The sequence below is a fragment of the Molossus molossus genome, unplaced genomic scaffold (assembly GCF_014108415.1).
Source record: "Molossus molossus isolate mMolMol1 unplaced genomic scaffold, mMolMol1.p scaffold_m16_p_20, whole genome shotgun sequence".
Lineage (NCBI taxonomy): Eukaryota > Metazoa > Chordata > Mammalia > Chiroptera > Molossidae > Molossus > Molossus molossus.
In genome coordinates, this window is record NW_023425356.1 from 52,521,736 (window position 1) to 52,541,132 (window position 19,397).

Genomic DNA, 19,397 nt, shown 5'->3' on the forward strand with positions numbered 1-19,397 from the left:
TCATGTCTCGGGGACAAAGCTTCTGTCCCCTGCAGGGGCAGAACTCTGTTGTCACCCCGTGAGGGGCTGCCGGCAGAATGCCCCCCAGCACCCAGGCTGCGAGGGGCACCGTGCACGCCTTCCTCGGTCCGGGAAAAGCCGGGGAATCTGGGCTGTGACTTCCCTGGGAGTCACACCCCTGCCAGGGACGAGGGACAGGCAGCCCTGGCTTTGGAGAGACTGAGACGTGGGTAAGGAAGAAGGTGTCGGGCCACCACCCGAGCAGCCAAGGGTGGGCGTAGGGTGGACCGTGGGGACAACACAGGAGGTGTGCTCTCCAGAAGGGCCCCTTCCCTGAGTTTGACTTTGCAGTTGAGGTCTTGCCTAATTTTAACTCAAAAGAAAGAAAAAAAGAACAGTCTCTCTCATCGACGTATCGTTAAGGCTCCAGCTCCAAGCAGGTGCATTGCGCCGGCGCTCAGAGGGGGGACGGGAGCCGCCTCGCTCACGGGTGCCAGCCGCCCACCTGGACGCAAAGGCCCCCTCCCCTTGGGGAGGCCCAGCCCCCGCTCCAGCCCCCAAACATCAGTGCAGGCCCTCCTGCAAAATACTTAACGGCAAGCAGCTTTACAGTATTTGTACCTTTGCACAAAAATAGATCCTTTTATATATATATATAATGTATTTATAACTGGGTACACGTTGGCTTCATAATTAGGCATCACCAGTAGTAGTTGGCACAGTTCGTCACGTAAGCTTGGGGTCGAGTTCCATGTCAAGGTCAAAGGCATCTCATCTCCACGCCGTTTCCTTAAATAAGCAGAGTCCCAGGAAACTGGACAGACGCCGGAGCCCTGCCCCACGTCCCGGAGCGGGGCCGGAGCGGGGCCGGCCCGGGGCGGCAGGTCAGTGCGGCCGGCTGCTGGACTCCGACGGCCGCCTCTTGCGTGCGGGCGTGCAGCCGTTGAGGCAGCCGTTGGTCTGCCGCTTGGACAGCCCCCCGTTGAGAATGTCCTGAATGTGCTGCACAATGAGGTTGATGGCCACTGTGGGGCAGAGACCAGAGACCGGTAGGTGTTAGGGCCCTCGAGGGGCTGACGTGACCTCCCGCACGCGACAGTTCCCAGAGAAGACAGGCAGCTCCCGGGAGACAGGAAGCCCTGAATAAATGGGCTTCTTATCAGATGATCTGAGCGTGACGGCGTGAAAGCGATCAGCCCAAATCCCGCAGGCGTGAGGACGGTCTTCCCTCTGACCATCGGGAGCTGTGACCTGGCCCCTGGGAAACCTCCCAGCCCCCATCCCAAGTGGAGTGACCCCACAGAAAGGCCTCTCCTCCAAAGAGGATCTAACACAGGCCTCTCTCTTACCATCAGAAACAAATCATGCAAAGGATGCGTGCCCATCACCCACAGCAGACAGACATCGAGTGCTTTCTGGGGTGAAAGACAAGCCCAGGTGGGGGCCACTCTAAAGAGCTGTCGTGAGAAAGACAGGCAGGTGGGGGAACACCAGGAGACGTGCCCCCGTCTCAGCTGTGACCGCGTCCCAATCGCTCAGCGAAGAAACGGAACGTTTGAAATGGAGAAAGACTCCATTGTAAAGAGAATGAGAAGGCAGCATCTTTCCACACCTCCTTCGGTCCGAGAGTAACAGTCTGTGTGAATGCCCGCGTGTGCACACGACAGTCACGGGGCCGGGCAGTTGCAAGTTCCTTTCGGGGGTCAGCCACCACAGCCCGCCCCGAAGTGTGACTGTACCTGGACTCACCTAGGTTGTCTACACCTCTAGGTATGATCACGTCTGCGTATTTCTTTGTCTGCGGAAAAACATATTCACGGTGCATTAAAGAGGAGTGCAGAGAGGGACCAGCCACGCTCCAGGGACTGTGGGGAGGGGCAGCCTTCTCTCCACCCTCCCAGGGGGCGCCAGCTTCAGGGTTCAAACATAGTGTGTGTGCGTGTGCGTATTTATTTATTTTTTCTAGCTGATTTGAGTGAGAGAAAGAACTACCTGTGGCCCGCCTCCTGCACGCCCCCTGCTGGGGACAGAGCCCACGACCCAGGCCTGTGCCCTGACCAGGGCCTGAACCAGCCACTTCCTGGCACACTGGGGGTACGCTCAACCGCAACCGCCAGGGCCGAACATACACTTTTTACCCACTTTATCTAAATTAGAATAAATCAGCCTGGGCCAGGTGGCTCAGTAGGTTGGAACGTCATCCCGATACGCCAAGGTTGTGGGTTTGATCCCAGGTCAGGGCACATACAAGAATAAACCAATGAGTGCGGAAATAAGCGGAACAAATCTCTCTCTCTCTCTCTCTCTCTCTCTCTCTCTCTCAGAATCAATCACTCGCTCATGACCAATGGCTTTTCCTCACGTTCTCGGTAGGAACGTTCACCACGGATTCAGTCTGCAGCTGCACGGAGGACACAGTCCTCGAAACCAAACCTGCAACTGCTTCTTCCCCACAAGCAGCAGTAGGGGTCGGTGACACCCAGACTTCGGGGGAGCAGTCCGCCTGAACTCTCTGCCGTCCGTCCAGCTCGAGGGAAACCCAAAAAAGCTGCCCCAGCAAAGACCATGCCACTGGCTCTGTCATCACACTCTTCTTTTTTTAAAAAAAGAGACACAATGAGCCCTGGCCAGGTTGGCTCAGCGGTTAGAGCATCGGCCCTTGGACCAGTGGGACCTGGGTTCGATTCCGGCCAAGGGCATGTACCTCGGATGCAGTTTGTCCCTGGCCCTGGTCAGGGTTGCACAGGAGGCAACCAGTCGATGTGTCTCTCTCGCATGGATATTTCTCTCTCTCTCTCTCTGTCTCTCTCCCTCTCCTGATCTGTCTAAAGATAAATGAAAAAATATCCTTGGGTGAGGATAAAAAAATAAAACAGAAAAAGGACACAATGAGCACAATCCCCTTTTTATTTAATTGACTGAGATTTTGTGGGCCATTTTCCAAAGAACAGTGTCCAGGTGTATAAACAAGGTTCAGGGTAAGAACACACAACGACGTCTCAAGAACATGAGCATCCTGACCCTGGGCCGCACCCAGACCAGCGCGGCGGAAATACAGCTGCCAGGGCCCGGCCTGACCCCACCTGGGCAGACAGCGGGCCCAGGCTCTGGGCTCCCACGAGAGTGACCCGATCTTCCCTGAGCTCACACTGGCTGGACAGTGGGAACGAGCAAAACCACCAGAAAATGTTTGTGCAGAATCCTGAGACCGGTCACAACTCGGTTAAACGGCAGGCACGCGGCAGTTAATTCCAAGTTACGTCCGATGATGAACTCAGTCTGCGTCAGTTACGTGGACGGGGGCAGGAGCAGCCCGGAAACTGACGGACGGATGGACGGATACAGTGTCGTGCTGCTCGGCCGCTCTGCCCTCTTCCCAGAAACCGAACCCTGTAACCCAATCCCCAAGGTGACTCAGGCTGACTCAGGCTGCCTGTGTGGTCAGAAATGAAAGTCAGGTCCGCTCTGACCGGGCGAGCTCCTGACACACAGAAGGGAACCCAGACAGCCCGGAAGGTTCCTTTTCCAAGAAAGGGAACAGGAGGAAGCAGAGAAATGCTCACCCCGGCGCCTCTACCGCCTCTCAATGCCCTCAGGCATCACCCAAACCAGGCCGAGCCCCCCCCTCCCCCAGAGCTGAGTCCTGCATCCTTAGGGAGTTAGGCCAGCACTGGTCACCCCGGGGATGGCCCATGACACAGACTCCTCCACCGCAGGAAGCTGAGCACCCCCTGCCCCCAACCTCCTGCTCTGGGAGCCCGGACTGCAGGGTCTGTGGGGGCGAGGGAGGAGTTCCCCAGCACGACACCCTTCCCAATGGGGACGCATCGCGCCAACAGGAGCTCACGGCAGGCTCAGGGGAGCTGGAGGGGGACACCCTGCGGCAGGGCCCCCGGCACCCGCTCCATGCCCCACAGACCTTCCCCGGTGCCCAGTCTGCCCTGAGATGTGATGCCCCTTCGATCCGGGGTTCACACCAGGAGCCCAGACACGACGCGGGGCTGGCTGGGACTGAATAGCGTATCTCTAAGGGGCTCCTGACAACGAGGGAGCCGGGGGCAAAACGGGGATGCAACTCACGGGCAAGCAGAACTCCTCGAAGGCCGGCTTGACGAAGGTGATGTACTGGGACAGGATCTGCTCCAGGTCCCGCCCTCGCTCACTGATGTCCCGCAGCACTGGGGGAGGAGGGGAAGCGGGAGTCAGAACGCTGCCCGGGCGCACCCGCCCCCGGAGGCCCCCCGGCCGGCCCAGACGTGACCGAGAGCAGCTCACAGCGGCTGGGGAAGCGCGTCCCTTCTCCGTCCTGCCGCGGTCAGATCTGCTGCGACACGGCTCTCGGAGGCCGGGCTCCAGCAGCACTGACCCCGACACACCGCCGTGAACACAGGGCAGAGCCGTCTGGTGAGCTCCCGGCAGCAGGGCCCACAGCTGGGGGCGTCCAGGCGAAGGGGCACATTCCCAGGACACTTCCCCTGGGCCCCCCTGGCTCCGGCCAGAGCCTGGATGCCGTCAGTGACCCACCTCGTCTCCCCAGCCCCAGGCCCCCTGGGGGAGCCGGCAGGGGTCTGTCTGGCCTCAGCCGTTCCCACTCAGCCACGACGAGGTGTCAGGCAGCAATGACTTAGTGACGGAGGAGGAAACCACGGTGTGGGGAACAACGGGCCAGGCCTGGGAACCAGCCCGATGGACCCAGCTCACCACGTTCCACTTCCTGGGCGGAGTTACTCGGGCACATCCAAACCCTTTCCAACGGTCTTTCATCCAAAGTGGAAAGGGCTTGCCCTCGGAGGCCCAGAAGCCTGGCTCCGCCACAGGACACGCGTCTGCCTGAGCCTGTTTCCCTCACACTCAGGAGTGAGCATGAAAGGCGAGTCTGTCCGTCAAACCAGCCCCTGCAGCCCCCCCGGTGCGAGGGCCCTGGCTTCGGTTCTGGTCAGGGCAGTGCCCGGGTGCGGGCTCGATCCCCCGTGGGGGGTGTGCAGGGGGCAGCTGATCGCTGTTTCTCCCTCACTGATGTTTCCATCGTCTCTTCCTTCCTCTCTAAAAACCAGCAATAACAATAATAAGAAGAAAAAGAAGACGTATTTTTAAAAAACATCCCCCACCAGCCCTGGCTGGTGTGGCTCATTGTCCTGTGCACTGAAGGGTCCTGGGTTCGATTTCTGGTCAGGGCACATACCTAGGCTGCAGGTGAAGTCCCAGGTCAGGGTGCATGCGGTAGGCAACCGATCAATGTTCCTCACTCACATCTATGTTTCTCTCCCTCTCTCCCCACCTCCTTTGTTCTAAAATCAATTAAAAATACATTTTTATGGGGTAAAAAGGTAAAATATCTGTAACAAAAAAATAAAAAAATAAAAAAAGATGTTGCCACAGGAAAAAAAATAATAATAATACATTTTTAACAGCCCTTCCCTACAGACGTCACGTTGAATCTTACTGTGCACTTTCACCCCCAACCCGAAAGACACCCCCCCAAGCAAGGTGGCTCCTGGCACCTCCTACCCATTTCTCAGGCTGCAGACTCCACAGTGGCCTGAAACCCACTGTGAACCCACACACGGAAGGCGCACGGGGGGGCTCTGGAAAGCCGTCCAGACAATCCTGCTCACACACAGGTACACGCGCGGGAGGGGCTGGGAGCAGGGCAGGGTCACGGCCGTGACCCAGGCTGGCCAGGGCCGGTGAGACCAGGTGGCTGGAGCTGGTCAGGACCACGTCCAGAGTGGGTACCAGTGCCCCCGCCCCCGCCGTCCTCCAGCTCCGCCAGCTACGACCGGCCCCTCCCGTGGGAAAGGCTGGTTGGTCCCTAACCGCCAGGACTTGCCCGGCAGCTCCTCTGACTGTCCCCCCGGACCGGAGCGGTTGTCCCGGACGGGAAATGGCCTGTCCCCTGGAACATTCTGACACAGGCTCTGCAGGGCTCCACACCACCGGCCCGAGGTCTGGCACGTGGGAACTCGGCCAAGACACAGCGATCTGGCGGCCAACCCTCCGCACGTCCCCAGATAAAGGCCACACAAGAGAGGAAGCCAGAGCAGAAGGCCATCGGGGCTGGGGCCAGACACGCCCGCTCCGGGCAGTGTTACTTCAGGTCCTGCAAGAGCCTGGGCCCGGCTGTTTCGGCTGTTTCCCAAGACACGCTTCTCACTCGGCCGGTGCCCACTGGTGCACACGCACGCACACTCATGCACATGTGCTCACGCCTCGGCCAGGCTGGCAGCCCCCAGACCCTGCACACCTGACGCCCTTCCTGTCACACCTGGAGGGGGACCAGCAGGGACAGAGCAGGTGGGCCACCCCGGTCTGCTCTGGTGCCCACAGGTGCTTTTCTTGCACCGCAGAGCAAACCTGCCCCAGGTTCCATCCTGACCCCGCTCCCGTGGCCTCTGTGACCGTAGCCAGTTACCCCACCCCTGTGAGGGTCACTTCCCCTCATGGTGAAATGGCCAGTGCCAGCCCCTTCCTCGCAGCGGTCACTGAGGGACACAGGGAGCACGTGTGCAATAAGCCTGGGTTTCTGTGACCATTATGGTGACAGCGGACCTGACGGACGTGCCCTGACGGCAGAGCACCAGAGGGTGGGGACCCTGCACAGCAACTGGGAAGCTGGGGGTGGGGGCAGTGCAGGAGGGGAGAGCAGGACACACATACACAGACACATATACACACAACAACACACACAGTACAAACACACAGACATTATACACACACACACCGCACAACATACACAGTACACAAACACAGACACATATACATAGACAGGTATACACACACAGTACACAAACACAGACACGTATACACAGACAGGTATACACACACAGTACACAATACACAGACAGATACACACACACAGTACACAATACACAGACAGGTACACACACACAGTACACAATACACAGACACATACACACACACAGTACACAATACACAGACACGCATACACACACAGTACACAATACACAGACACGCATACACAGACAGGTATACACACACAGCACACAGTACACAGACACACATACACAGACAGGTATACACACAGTACACAATGCACAGACACGTATACACAGACAGATATACACACACAGCACACAATACACAGACACGCATACACAGACAGATACACACACACAGTACACAATGCATAGACAGGTACACAGCACACAGTACACAGACACGCATACACAGACAGGTATACACACACAGTACACAATGCACAGACAGGTACACACACACAGCACACAGTACACAGACACGCATACACAGACAGGTACACACACACAGCACACAGTACACAGACACGTATACACAGACAGGTATACACACACAGCACACAATGCACAGACACGTATACACAGACAGGTACACACACACAGTACACAATACACAGACAGGTACACACACACAGCACACAATACACAGACATGCATACACAGACAGATACACAATACACAGACACGCATACACACACAGGTATACACACACAGTACACAATGCACAGACAGGTATACACAGACAGATACACAATACACAGACACGTATACACAGACAGGTACACACACACAGTAGACAATGCACAGACAGGTACACACACACAGCACACAATACACAGACAGATACACAATACACAGACACGTATACACAGACAGGTACACACACACAGTAGACAATGCACAGACAGGTATACACACACAGCACACAGTACACAGACACGCATACACAGACAGGCATACACACAGTACACAATGCACAGACACGTATACACAGACAGGTACACACACACAGCACACAGTACACAGACAGGTACACACACACAGCACACAGCACACAGACGCACGCACAGGATAGGAAGACGTCCCACGGTCTCCACCCCGACAGCAGGTGGGAAAGGTCCAGAGCGCCGCCCAGACCCTGGGAACGAGGACGTCTGCAGGCCTGTTGTCTCCTTGAACAGGTGACCCTCCCCCCCGCGAGCACGCTCCAGTGCACAGCTGCGCCTGGGCCTGCGCCTGGGCCAAGCTGAGGCCGAGCCCGAACACGCTCTCGGCACAAATCGGAAACCACAGGGGCGCACAGCCAGCTCCCTGGCCGGCACCGTGGCAGCACCGTGACCTGTCACAACTGACCCAGGACAGGCCCCGTCACAGGCAGGTCAGGGCAGGACAGCGCACACCCCCACCGTGCCTGCGGGGCGTCCGCCCAGCCCTTCCAAAGCCACGACACAGTTCAGAAGGACCCAGAACACATCCAGTTCTCCAGGGGGCGGGCCAGGGCCCTGTCAGAGCTGCCCTAGCCCCCCAGATCCATGGGCAGGCCAGGCGAGGCCCCCACGGGCAGGAGGCATGTCCCTCCAGGGCTGCATAACCTGGGAATGACACAGACGGCAGAACCACGAGCCAGGTCACGCCCGCAGGAATGTTCTCGTGCACGACAGCTGGTCCTGACTAAACCCTCACCGTGCCCTCCCACAGAGCACAGACCAGGCGTGCCCTCTGTCCTGCGTGGACACAGCAGGTGGGAAAGTCCCACAAGCCCGCCAGGGAGCGGCAGGACAGCAGACCCGGGCAGAGACGCCGCTGCTTCCCGGGAGCACCGGGCAGGCCAGGCTGCAGGGCTGAGCCTCCGGAACCCCGAGGGCCCTCCCGTCGTCCGCCCCTCGCAGACATGCAGGGACAAGCAGGGGAGGGAGGATTTCTGTTCCATCTCCACCCCGGTATCTGCGTGAGCGAGAGGCCACATTCACCTGACTGCCAAGGCCAAGGCCATGCACAACAGGGCCCCCACTTCCTGGGCGACGCTGCACCCCTCCCTGGGCACCTGCTGCGGGCACCAACTCCTGAGGACCGTCCCCACAGTACGGCACCTCCCACCTCAGGCACAGCCTATTTGCGATCAACACAACCGGTACGACTGGTCACTGCCCTGCAGGCACACTACCTGCGTGACCTCTGATGTCACACTATCAAGGACGACGCGTCAGCAGACGTCAGTAGAAAACGAGGTTAGAACAGTTTGCCCGGGGTCACCCAGCTACTACAGGGTGACACCAGGGTCAGTTCCCGTGACCATGTTCCTTCCCCTGCCCCCTGCTGCGTCCCCGATGTACGAGCTATTGTGGACCTGGGTTTGTGATCCAGGGGGAAGCCAGGCCCTGAGGCAGACGCATAAGGAACTGTCAGGCTCGGGACTCAATTATCTATCAAAATAGGCCACACAGGTCCTAGCTGGCCAGAGGTGCAACCCTAACACCCAGCCGGTCTCCCTATTACCCATAAAGAAATCCAAGCCTGGGCCGGCCAGTGTGGCTCAATGGTTGAGCATCAACCTGGGCACCAACAGGTCACCGGTTGCAATTCCCGGTCAGGGCACATGCCCACGTTTGGGCCCAATCTTCCCAGTGGGGGGCATGCAGGAGGTGGCCAATCGCTATTCTCTCTCATCGATGTTTCTATCTCTCTCTCTCCCTCTCCCTCCCTCTCTCTCTAAAATCAATTAAAAAGAGAAAAAAATTTTTAAGAGAAATCCAAGCCTGGGAGGTCATGAGAGCCACCGATGTCTCCAGAGCAGCGGGCTCTGCTGGGACTGATCTAGGCCCCCCGCTTGCCCTGCCACAGGGCTCTGTGCCCCCTACTCCAAGGCACCACCACCCCGACACACTAGAGCAGGGTCGCACCCCAGCTACGGCGCGGCTCCGACTTGGGGAGCAGACCCGGGACTCTCCCCACATGCTGCAGGCTCCGTGCGTCCCCTCGATGAGACCACAGCTCCAGCCCGCTGTGCTGCTCCACAAACCAGGCACATCCCCCAGATGCGGAGGCCAGAAGGCTCTGGGCTGGACCTCCCAAAATCCGACCTGCCAACGACTGCCCTGTGACGAGGAGCCGACCCTGTCAACTCCACGTCTCCATGAGAGCCCGCGCCAGCCGCCATCTCTCTCCTCGGTCGCCCCACTCCAATGCCTTCCCCTCCTATCTCCCCAGCTTCCCCCTCCCCTCCCACATGCCGTCGTCCAGCCCATCGGAACAGCCCTCAAAGGCCGCGTGTGCAGGCTTCCCGGGTGTGTGTTCCCACTGCACACTCTGGGGCTGCTCACGTCCTCACCCCACTGCAGCGGGTCCTGAGGCCCTTCCTCCAGCCGGCCCCCCATGCTCTCGCTCAGCACCCAGCCCGAGCAGCTGTGTGGCCTGCAGGAGGCAACCAGCTCCGCCCCGAGCTGGCCGCACAGCGACAACACAGAGCTTTCTGGTAACCAGGGGCCAGAGAAGGGCTGGCTGGGCGATGCCCAGGGCTGCAGGGCAGGGCCCTGCCCCAGGGGCCCTCACTCAGCCCCTCCCGGCGGTGACGCCTGTGGGGACCTCACAGGGAACGGAGCGTTCGACCAGCCATTTCTCCAGCCGAACCGGAACACACACTTCTTAGTTCACCTCCATGTGCTCACGGGTCCTTTGCTACCACCGCAGGTGACTAATCCCTTCTCGAGGGCCAGCGGACACTCGGGCTACAGGACACCCTGGGGCCACCTCGGGGAAGGCGTGGGCTTCAGACCTGGGGGCGCAGGGGCCTGTCACAGGCCACCAGCAGGGCCGCGGAGGCTTTGCCAACGCACCTCTGCGGGAGAGCCGGGTGTCCGCATCCGTGTCCACAAACAGCTTCATCTGAAACAGGTCCCGCACCTCCTGGGAGTAGAAGGCCAAGATGCCTTCGAAGAGAACCACGTCCGCAGGGTAGATGGTGACCGTCTCCTCCTTCCTGCAAGCACAGAGCACGAGGTGGGCTGAGCAGGCGGGACACAGAGGGCCAGGAGGGAGAGCGTCGGCGGGGAGCCCGGGGTCCTCCCTGCAGCCTTAACACAGGGCTGGCGCAGCCCTCGGACCCCCCTGGAGACCCGCACAGGGCAGTGACAGCTGGGGCAAAGGTCGCCCTTCCCCGCGAAGCAGAAACTCCTGCTGCTGAACGGAGAACAGACGGACGAGAGCAGAGGTGATCCCCCTCCTTGGCGGGCGTCTGCAGGGTCGCTCCTGGGCCCAGCATCCCTGAACTTCCCACCACACAGGCTCAGTCCTCCCCACACCTCGCCCCTCCCCCAGGCCTGGGGCAACCGGAGGGAGGGAGGGAGGGACAGAAGGGACCAGCGACCCCTCGTGAACCATCCCCTTCGGTCAACGACGCGTCCACACTGTTCCAAGAAGCAACCTGGGTGACAATCTGTCCTTCCCGGACAGTCGGCAGTGGGCACAGGCTCACTCACCGGGAGTGGGTGACAAAGTCGTACACGGGGATCTGCACGGTTTTCCCTGCGGTGATGTCCTTCAGAGTTTTGAAGATGAGCTCGTTGTCAAAGGCATCTGAAGGAGACCAGACTGTTAGCGTGGTCTCCATTTCCCTGCAAGCGTGCACCGGACATCCCCACAAACCCGTACTTCACGCACGGACACACGCCCGTGGACACCACACCCTGCAGAGGCCCATTCCCCCCACCCCCACCCCCAGATTTCTCCCCACGGCAGAACGGAGACTCCGTCTCAGACCGAGAATGAGCTCTGAAACGTGGGTTCTCCTCCCCGCCGGACAGTCCCTCCCCGGCCTCTCAGCCCGGCGGCTGCCCGGGGAACGGGCACCAGGCACTGTGCCCACGGGCTCTGACTCTAACAAGAACCCCAGCCAAAGGGGGCGTGTGCTGACCTGGGACGGTCCAGGTAAGTCGTTCAGGTGCCCCCTGGAGCCCGTCACCCTCTGCCAGTCAGTGAGTTTAGCACCCACGCACGTCCATGCCGTGCGGGTGCGGGGCCAGTGCGACAGGACAGACGGCCGTGCGCGTCTCTCCTGGGTCTGCCCATCTCGAGTAACGGGCTCCGCAGTCACCCTCGTTCAGGACCCAGACTCCACCGGAATTTAGGGAGCCAAGCGCTGTGTATTGTGTGGCAAAACGGCTTCCCCAGAAGCCCCCCGAGAACTCGGCGAGGCACCCGCCAGCTCCGTCTCCGGGGGGGACACAGGGACGTCAGGGGCCCCGCCCTCCGTCGGCCAACCGCAAGCCTTCGACGCCCCACACCTGGGTGATCACCCCTCACCTGGGTGATCGAAGTTGAACTGGCCCTTCAGGGCTTTGGCCTTCTGCTCCGCAGTGAGGACGCGGTAGAAGCTGTCCTGGCTCAGGATGACCACCTGCTTCTGGCGGTAGTCCACTTCGTTCTGCCCCAGGAGCTGCACGATCTTGGCACAGACGGAGGACTGTGGGGACACAGACGGCAGGTGGAGGGACGCCAGCGTCACTGAGCAGGCGCCCGTCCCCGGCTTTGGGAGGAAGAGCCCACGGCTGCCACCTCGCGGGGCGGACGAGAGGCTGAGGGACGAGGTGTACCCGCCGGGACGGAGTCTGGGGTCCCCCCAGCAGGGGAGGTGGGGGATGGCAGTCATTTCTGTCTCCCCTCCACACAGTCTTCCCGAAGCAGCAACAAAACTGCACGTTCTTCCTGCCCTGCTCTGACCCGACGTGGACATGAAAAAGGCAGCCACGTGTAAAGTCCACGGGTGACGTACAGATGGGCCAGATGGCTCCAGGCCGGGAAGTGACCGGGCGACCCTGGGACATCACTCCGCCCTGCCCTCCCCACCTCTCTGTAGCAACAGAATCGGCACCCACAGCAGAGCGGAGGCCAGGGCCCTCCCCCCGCCTCCGCCGGTCCCCTTTGCTCTCGTCCGCAGCCACGGGTCCTCCACCCCCACGGAGAGACGCGTGGAGCCGGAGTGACCTGGGACACAAACATCGCCAACACCCACAGCAACTTCAGGGTGTCCCAACAGAGCGGGGAGGCCGCTCCAAAGGAAGCCGACCCTGCAGGCGTTTGAAACGGGCAGGTCTAGGTGAGCGGAGAGGCGGGCCCAGGCTCGGACAGTCCCTACACCGTTCTCTCCAGGTCCCTACACCCTTCTCTCCACCGCGGTAGGTTTGAATTTTCACAGTCGGAGGGAAGGGGCCACCGGGGCTCCACTCTGCCCCTGTCTCTCTCCCCTGCTCTTCCCTAGGTGCCTGTCCCTTAAGAAAGGAAGGGATTCCTTAACGAGCCGGGTGTACGCAGGCAACCATGCGCTCACAGGACACTGAAAAGGAGAGAGAAAGCAACTTCCGAAGTGGGTTAAGGCTGAACACAGTCACAACAAGACAAATGCCAGGTGATCCCACGTAGATGAGGAATTGAGAGCAGTTGAAGTCACAGACACGAAACGCAGAGCAGAGGGGCCCCGGGGCCCGGGGAGACGGAGAGACGTTCATGGGTAGGTTCCGTCCTGCGCGATCGAGTTCTGGGGCTCGGTCACCAACACTGTGGCTGCACCTCCCGCTGCTGACATGGCCCACGCTGGGCATTCTGCCCCGATGGGAACGCGGACGGAATGACAGTCCACACCGGACGGGCAGTTCCTTCCTTGTGCTCGGTGCTAGGCCCTACATTTCTGAACGACCTCGTTTACTTACTACCACCTCATGTGATGGAAAGAATGATTGTACCCACCCCACTGCCGGTGAAGACAGGTGAAGAGGAGACGGGGTTACAGCCCAACAGCCAGATCCGTCACCCGCCTCACGGGCGAGCTGACCCTGTCAGTCGGAGCTGGAGGTCTCTGCACAGGCGGTGCAATGGCGCACCAGGCTCTGCTGGCCCTGCCCCCCAACACATCATCTTAAAGGGGGAAGTTGGAGGAAGGGCTGAAAAGCCAGCTAGCACTGTGGGCTGCTGTCTGACAGTTAAGACCAGGTCACTATGAGGTTATCTTTATAAGAAGAATCGCCTGGCAAGTGTGGCTCAGTGGTTCAGCATCAACCCTGCACCAAGAGGTCGCCGGTTCGATTCGCAGTCAGGGCCCAGGCCCAGGTTGTGGGCCTGATCCCGGGGGGGGGGGGGGGGGGGGGGCGCCTGCAGAAGGCGGCCAGTTGGTGTTCTCGCTCATCGAAGTTTCTATCTCTCTCCCTCTCCCTTCCTCTCTCTCTAAAGACAATAAAAAAAAATTTTTTTAAACCAATCGAAAAAGAAGAATTATATGAAAGAATCCGTGGAGGGGTTTGCAATTTCTTCATCTGTATGGCACGTGGTAGACACTATCTTCTGTAATTTCACTGCAACAAGAAGTTATTGGGCTACTTTTTTTTTTTTTTTTAATATCCCAGTAAGGAAACAAACCTAGAGAATCCATCAAATGCAATGACTTGCTCAAGGTCCCACAGCTGACCCTCAGACCACAGGTCTAACTCCATCGACACCATCCTCACGAGTCCAGAGCTGAGGCCGATATTCTCCATCACTTTATTCCAGGTCTAGGGAACGGGGGCGGGGGAAGGAGACGGAGGGAATTAGACACCGGGAGACGTTCTGCACCTCTTCATCATCAAAGCCGGCATGCGTGTGAAGTTTCACATACTGAAGGGCAGGAAAGAAAAAACTGCGTATGAAAAAACAGAAAGAAAAGCCCCGGCCGGTGTGGCTCGGTTGGGCATCATCCCGTGCAGCAGGGCAGGGGGTTGCTGGTTCGATTCCCGGTCAGGGCACATACCCAGGTTTCGGGCTGTCCCCACTGTGGGACATTCAGGAGGCAGCAAAAAATAGCGTGCACACACACATCTGTTCAAGGTATCTGAAACCTAAATTTGGATTATGTTCAAAAGAATCCAACTGTTGGAAGCTGGAAACTACGGGGCCCAAAGAATTCTTTGCATCCAGAACACGCCGGCAGTCAGTGTCCCAGTCGGCCAGTCCCCAGATGTGCTGAGCAGCGTACTTGGCCTGCACGCACTTCCCATTCGGGAACCCCCGAGCCGTCAGCAGCTCGTCTCGGACAGGCCCTCCGGTCGGCAGCGTCCAGTACAGCTGCTGCATCTGTGCTGCTGTTTCCCTAAAATGATTCTCACAGAGGAGGAGGGGGCTCCGAGGGCCTGGCACCCTGCACGGGGCTGTTCTAGGGAGTGTCTTCCGGACCTCACCCTGAAGACCCTCCGTCCGTCCCAGTGTTGCTGAGTGAAAAGCTAAACCACAAGGGCAGCTGAGCTCTGGCAGAAGCCTCCACTCCAACCCTCCTGCTGGTGCTCCGAACCCCCTCCCATCCGGCATCGCCACACTACAGGGGACAGACCGGTCTCCCCTCCCAGGTGCCACATCCTCAGTTCATTTTCCTGATGGATGCTTCACTGGGGAAAGAGCCAGACAGGTCACTTCCGACCCCTCCCGCTGGCTCTTGATAGGAAGTGGTCTCTAAGTCCGTGGGGACAGGTGCTCCTGTGCAGGTGTTTGGGGCAGAAATGAGCAAAGGCTTTAAAACCTCTGCCCCCTGGAGCCCACTTGTTCTGGCTGGTGGGACAGCAACTGGAGAAAGTCTTTCAGGAAATGGGACGCCGTGTTCCTTCCCTCTAATCACACAACAAATCGGTGCCATTGACGGTCAGGACTATGAGTCAGTGTGAAGCAAGAAGGTACCAACACTGTGACTGCAACCCGATAGCAGACCGGGCACATCGGTCCCAAGTGAAAACGGCTGTCATTTCTCTGCATCATCCCAAACAACAAAAAAGTTGTGTGCACATGTGCACGTGTACATGTATGCGCATGTGTGTGCATACGCCTCCTGGGCTGTAGATACCCACAGCCTGGCTGACAGCTGCCGTCAGGCAAGGTCAGGACAGGACTGTGCTCGAGAGGTGACGTGGGCCTCAGAACTGGGTTAAAATCATTCAGTACAAAACACTGATTGATTTCAGCTGCCTACTGCTGATTCTGAGCCTGAGACAGAATCTGTGGCTACTTCTTTGTATTCCTCGGAGACCAAACACAGAAAGTACCACACACACACACACACACACACACACACTGCATCTAGGCTTCCGGCTGGCTGTGCCCACTCAGCTCCCACAAAGCCCTCTCTGAAGGGTGGAAGTACAGAAGGGCCTGCTGGAGGGTCGATTCTTTTCCATCTTTTTAAAATTGACTTTAGAAAGAGGGAGAGGGAGGGAGGCAGGGAGGGAGAGAGAAACGTTGATGCAAGAGCAAAACTCCGATCGCTGCCTCCGGCAGGCGCCCTACTGGGGATGGAGCCCGAAACCCAGGCATGTGCCCTGACCGTGAACCCAAATGGCAACCTTTTGATGCAAGGGACGACGCTCAACCAACTGGGCCCCAGCAGCCAGGGCCGAAGGGCTGGGTGCACATGAGGCTGGGCCTGTGTCCTTCCCTTTACTTGAGGGTCAGGAGGCAAGCTGAGATGTGAGTCCCAGAAGACTGAGCCCTTTGTCCTAGGAAAGGCGAGGACGACTCTGGCCGAGACATACCAAAAGCCACCCACCCGCCCGGTTCAGTCGGCTTCCTGAGCGTGGACAATGTGTCTATCACAGACATGATGGCCCAGGACCCACAGGCCTCCGGGGGGAGACACCAAAAGAGAGCTGACATCCCCGGTTTTAAAAACTGGAAAAAGGAAGGAGTGCGAGGTGCCAGTGGGACCCTCTGCCCAGTCTCTCCGCATGGAGGGCCACCCACAGGCGACCCCTCAGCGTGGGCGGAGCAGCTCAGCAGCGTGCTGCCCCACAGCAGACTGAATTAACTCCTCCTGTCCGGTGATCCTTGTCCGAACGGTGCAAACCGAAATAAGACAATCTGGTTATCAAAAGGTTTTTTTTAGGATTTCTTCCCTAGGTTGGCCCCAACACCTCCTCTAACTACAGAGCTGCGGGGGAGGGAGCCGAGAGACGTCCTGGCCATGCGCTTCCCTCCTGCTGTCCTCGAACCTTGAACCTTGAACCAGCGACTTAGTCCTTAGTCCCGAGAACCTGCAGGGAGGGGCACAGACACTGTCGGCTGACTCAGTTTCCTGGAGCTGCTCCTTCTCAACCTTCCCCAGCTCCTCCTCAGCCCCCAATGCCTCAAAAAAATAAACAAAGGCCCTGGCCAGAGGGGTTCAGTCGGGTCACATGCCCAGGTTAGGGGTTCGACCCCCAGTCAGGGTAAGTGTGCGAGGCAACCAGTTGATGAGTCTCACATCGATGTTTCTCCCTCTCTCCCGTTCTTTCTCTCTGAAATCAACTAAAAAAAAAATAAACAGAAGCAACACAGATCCCATTAGTCTACGGAGTTAGGTGAGTTTACCGCACTGAATGTCATCGTAAGTGATGAGGGCTCACCTGTTGTTGGAAAAGTGGAATTAAAGCCAACATCCTTGAGTGTAGTGAGTGTCACCGGCCGACCTGAGAAACGGAAGCAGCACCCAGCGAAACCAGCCCAACTCCTGTCCTGGACCCACGGACTCGTGCAGCCCAGGCGACCCGATGCAAGTGAGGACAGCCTTTCCCAGAAGCGGAGCTGCAGCAGCTGGCCGCCCAGGGGCCAGAGACGAGCCCGACCACACCCTCTCGCCTTCCAAAACACCAGCTCTGCACGCTCACGGTAACCCGACACGGCAACCTACAAAGCTTCAGCAAGACCACAGAAGAAAGTCTTCAGGACCTAGCGTTTGGCCAAGATCTTGTCGCGTTGAAGTCAAAAGCAAACCCACAGAGGATGAAGTCCGCACACTGAATTTCATCACAAGGGAGACGTTCTCACGAGACCGGCTCTCTCCCGAGGTGGGGAAGACAGGCCGCAGAAAACACTCACAAAGTACTTTTGTCTGGACTATGTAAAGTTTTCAAAACTCGGCAGTGAAAATACAATAACCGCACTGGCCGGTTTGGCTCAGCGGTGAGAGCATCAGCCTGCGGTCCACAGAGACCCGGGTTCGGTTCCCGCTAAGGGCATGTACCTTGGCTGCAGTTTGTCCCCGGCCCTGGTTGAGTTGTGTGGGTGGCGGCCACTCGATGTGTCCCTTTCACATTGATGTTTCTCTCTCTTCCTCTCTCTCCTTCCCACTCTGAGTAAAAAAATGGAAAAATGTCCTCGGGTGAGGATAAAAAACAACAACACCACAATAACCTATCAGAACAGGAGCCGGACCAATGAGTATCACTGGCCCTGAGGGAAGACAGAAGTCAAGACAGCCCTGGCTGGGTGACTCAGTTGGCTGGAACGTTGTCCGTGCACCAACAGGTTTCAGGTTTGGTCCCCAGTCAGGGCGCGTACGAGGCCCCCGATCGCTGTCTCTCTCTCACACTGCAGTTTCTGTCTCCCTTCCCCGTAAGAGGGAGTTAGGGACCGGTGCGCCTCCAAGCCACCAGCCCTGGAGAGAGCCCGACCAGTTCCCCTTCCGAGCTGACACTACTGCACACCTAGGCTGCAGAACTGAAAGACAGTACGTCTCTGCCCTCTGAGCCTCTACGTTTGCAGCAATGACTACACCTGGCATGTTTCAATGAGCGTGTGTGTGTGCACTCCTGCACAGTGGAGCTATGCCCTGGGACGTGTCATTTCGTTTTATCATCTCTTCCTGAAGAACTTCCCCGGTGTTCTGTTTGCTCTCCCCGTCCCCGATTCCCGGTCAGCGCACGGGAGTGTCCGCTTCGTCAAATATCCTGGTTAATAATTAGCATTCAGGCTACACAGACTCCGCCAATTTTTAAAGACTTCCGCTGTACTTCAAGGTAATACTACACTGAGCCCTGGGCTTTAGCTGCTGTTTCCTCAGTGACTGAGGAATTACTAGATCCAGTGATGTGCTCCGGGGTCTTCAAAATGAGGAGCAATTGTGCAAAAGTGCCATTGAAAAGAGCTTCTGTGTTTTGATAGAAATGCCCAGGAAGCTTATGGGCAAGATAGATTTAAATAACCAACCAACAAAGATAAGATGGATGAAAACTATCCAATGGACTCAAAGGCCTAACGCATACAGGTCCTTTAGAATCAGGCTGACACCCGGGACCTGGCTCAACTCCCAACTCGACCACACCCACACTGGTCACATCTCAGTCCCCTTCAACCTCTCCGATCGTTCCTGTCCTCGTCATCTGGGAGTCATGATGGCCCTTCATTCCACAGATGGGTCACTATACCTAAGACAGAGCCTAACACAAGAAACACGTTCAATAAAAAGGATTCCTTTCTCGGCTGACATCTCAAAGATGAAGCCGCACATGTCTGAGCACAATGCCGTCCAAGCAACAATGTTGCAAGTGGCTCATTTAAATCAGCTTTGGGTCTCGTGGACTCGGATGTCATTCTAGTACTAATACATGTCAGTGGATGCTGACCCCCCTCCAAGGAAATACTTGCTGGCTGTACCTCTGTTCACTCATGCGTTTGAAGATCATCCCGTCGGTACAGTTAGGACCCCCTCCTTTTTCAGAGCTGCAGAGTATTCCTTGTATGAAGGAAGCACACTGCTCCTCCACGGAGGGACAATGAAATCGCACCTAACTTTTCTAAAACAAGCATAGGTGTGTGCATATCCTGTAAGATACACTCCCAGTCGTGCACCTGCTAGGG

General features: G+C 57.9%; 1 protein-coding gene across 1 annotated transcript; it reads right to left on the reverse strand.

Annotated features, from left to right (window-relative positions):
• Nucleotides 1–885: 885 nt before the first annotated feature.
• Nucleotides 886–14,873, reverse strand: UCK2 (uridine-cytidine kinase 2). Its single transcript, XM_036272013.1, has 7 exons — nucleotides 14,691–14,873; nucleotides 12,075–12,234; nucleotides 11,252–11,348; nucleotides 10,610–10,752; nucleotides 4,081–4,178; nucleotides 1,750–1,798; nucleotides 886–1,025 (listed from the first exon to the last, which is right to left on the reverse strand). Exons 1-7 carry the CDS (start codon nucleotides 14,871–14,873, stop codon nucleotides 886–888), a joined length of 870 nt encoding a protein of 289 aa, XP_036127906.1.
• Between the last annotated feature and the right edge of the window lie 4,524 nt (nucleotides 14,874–19,397).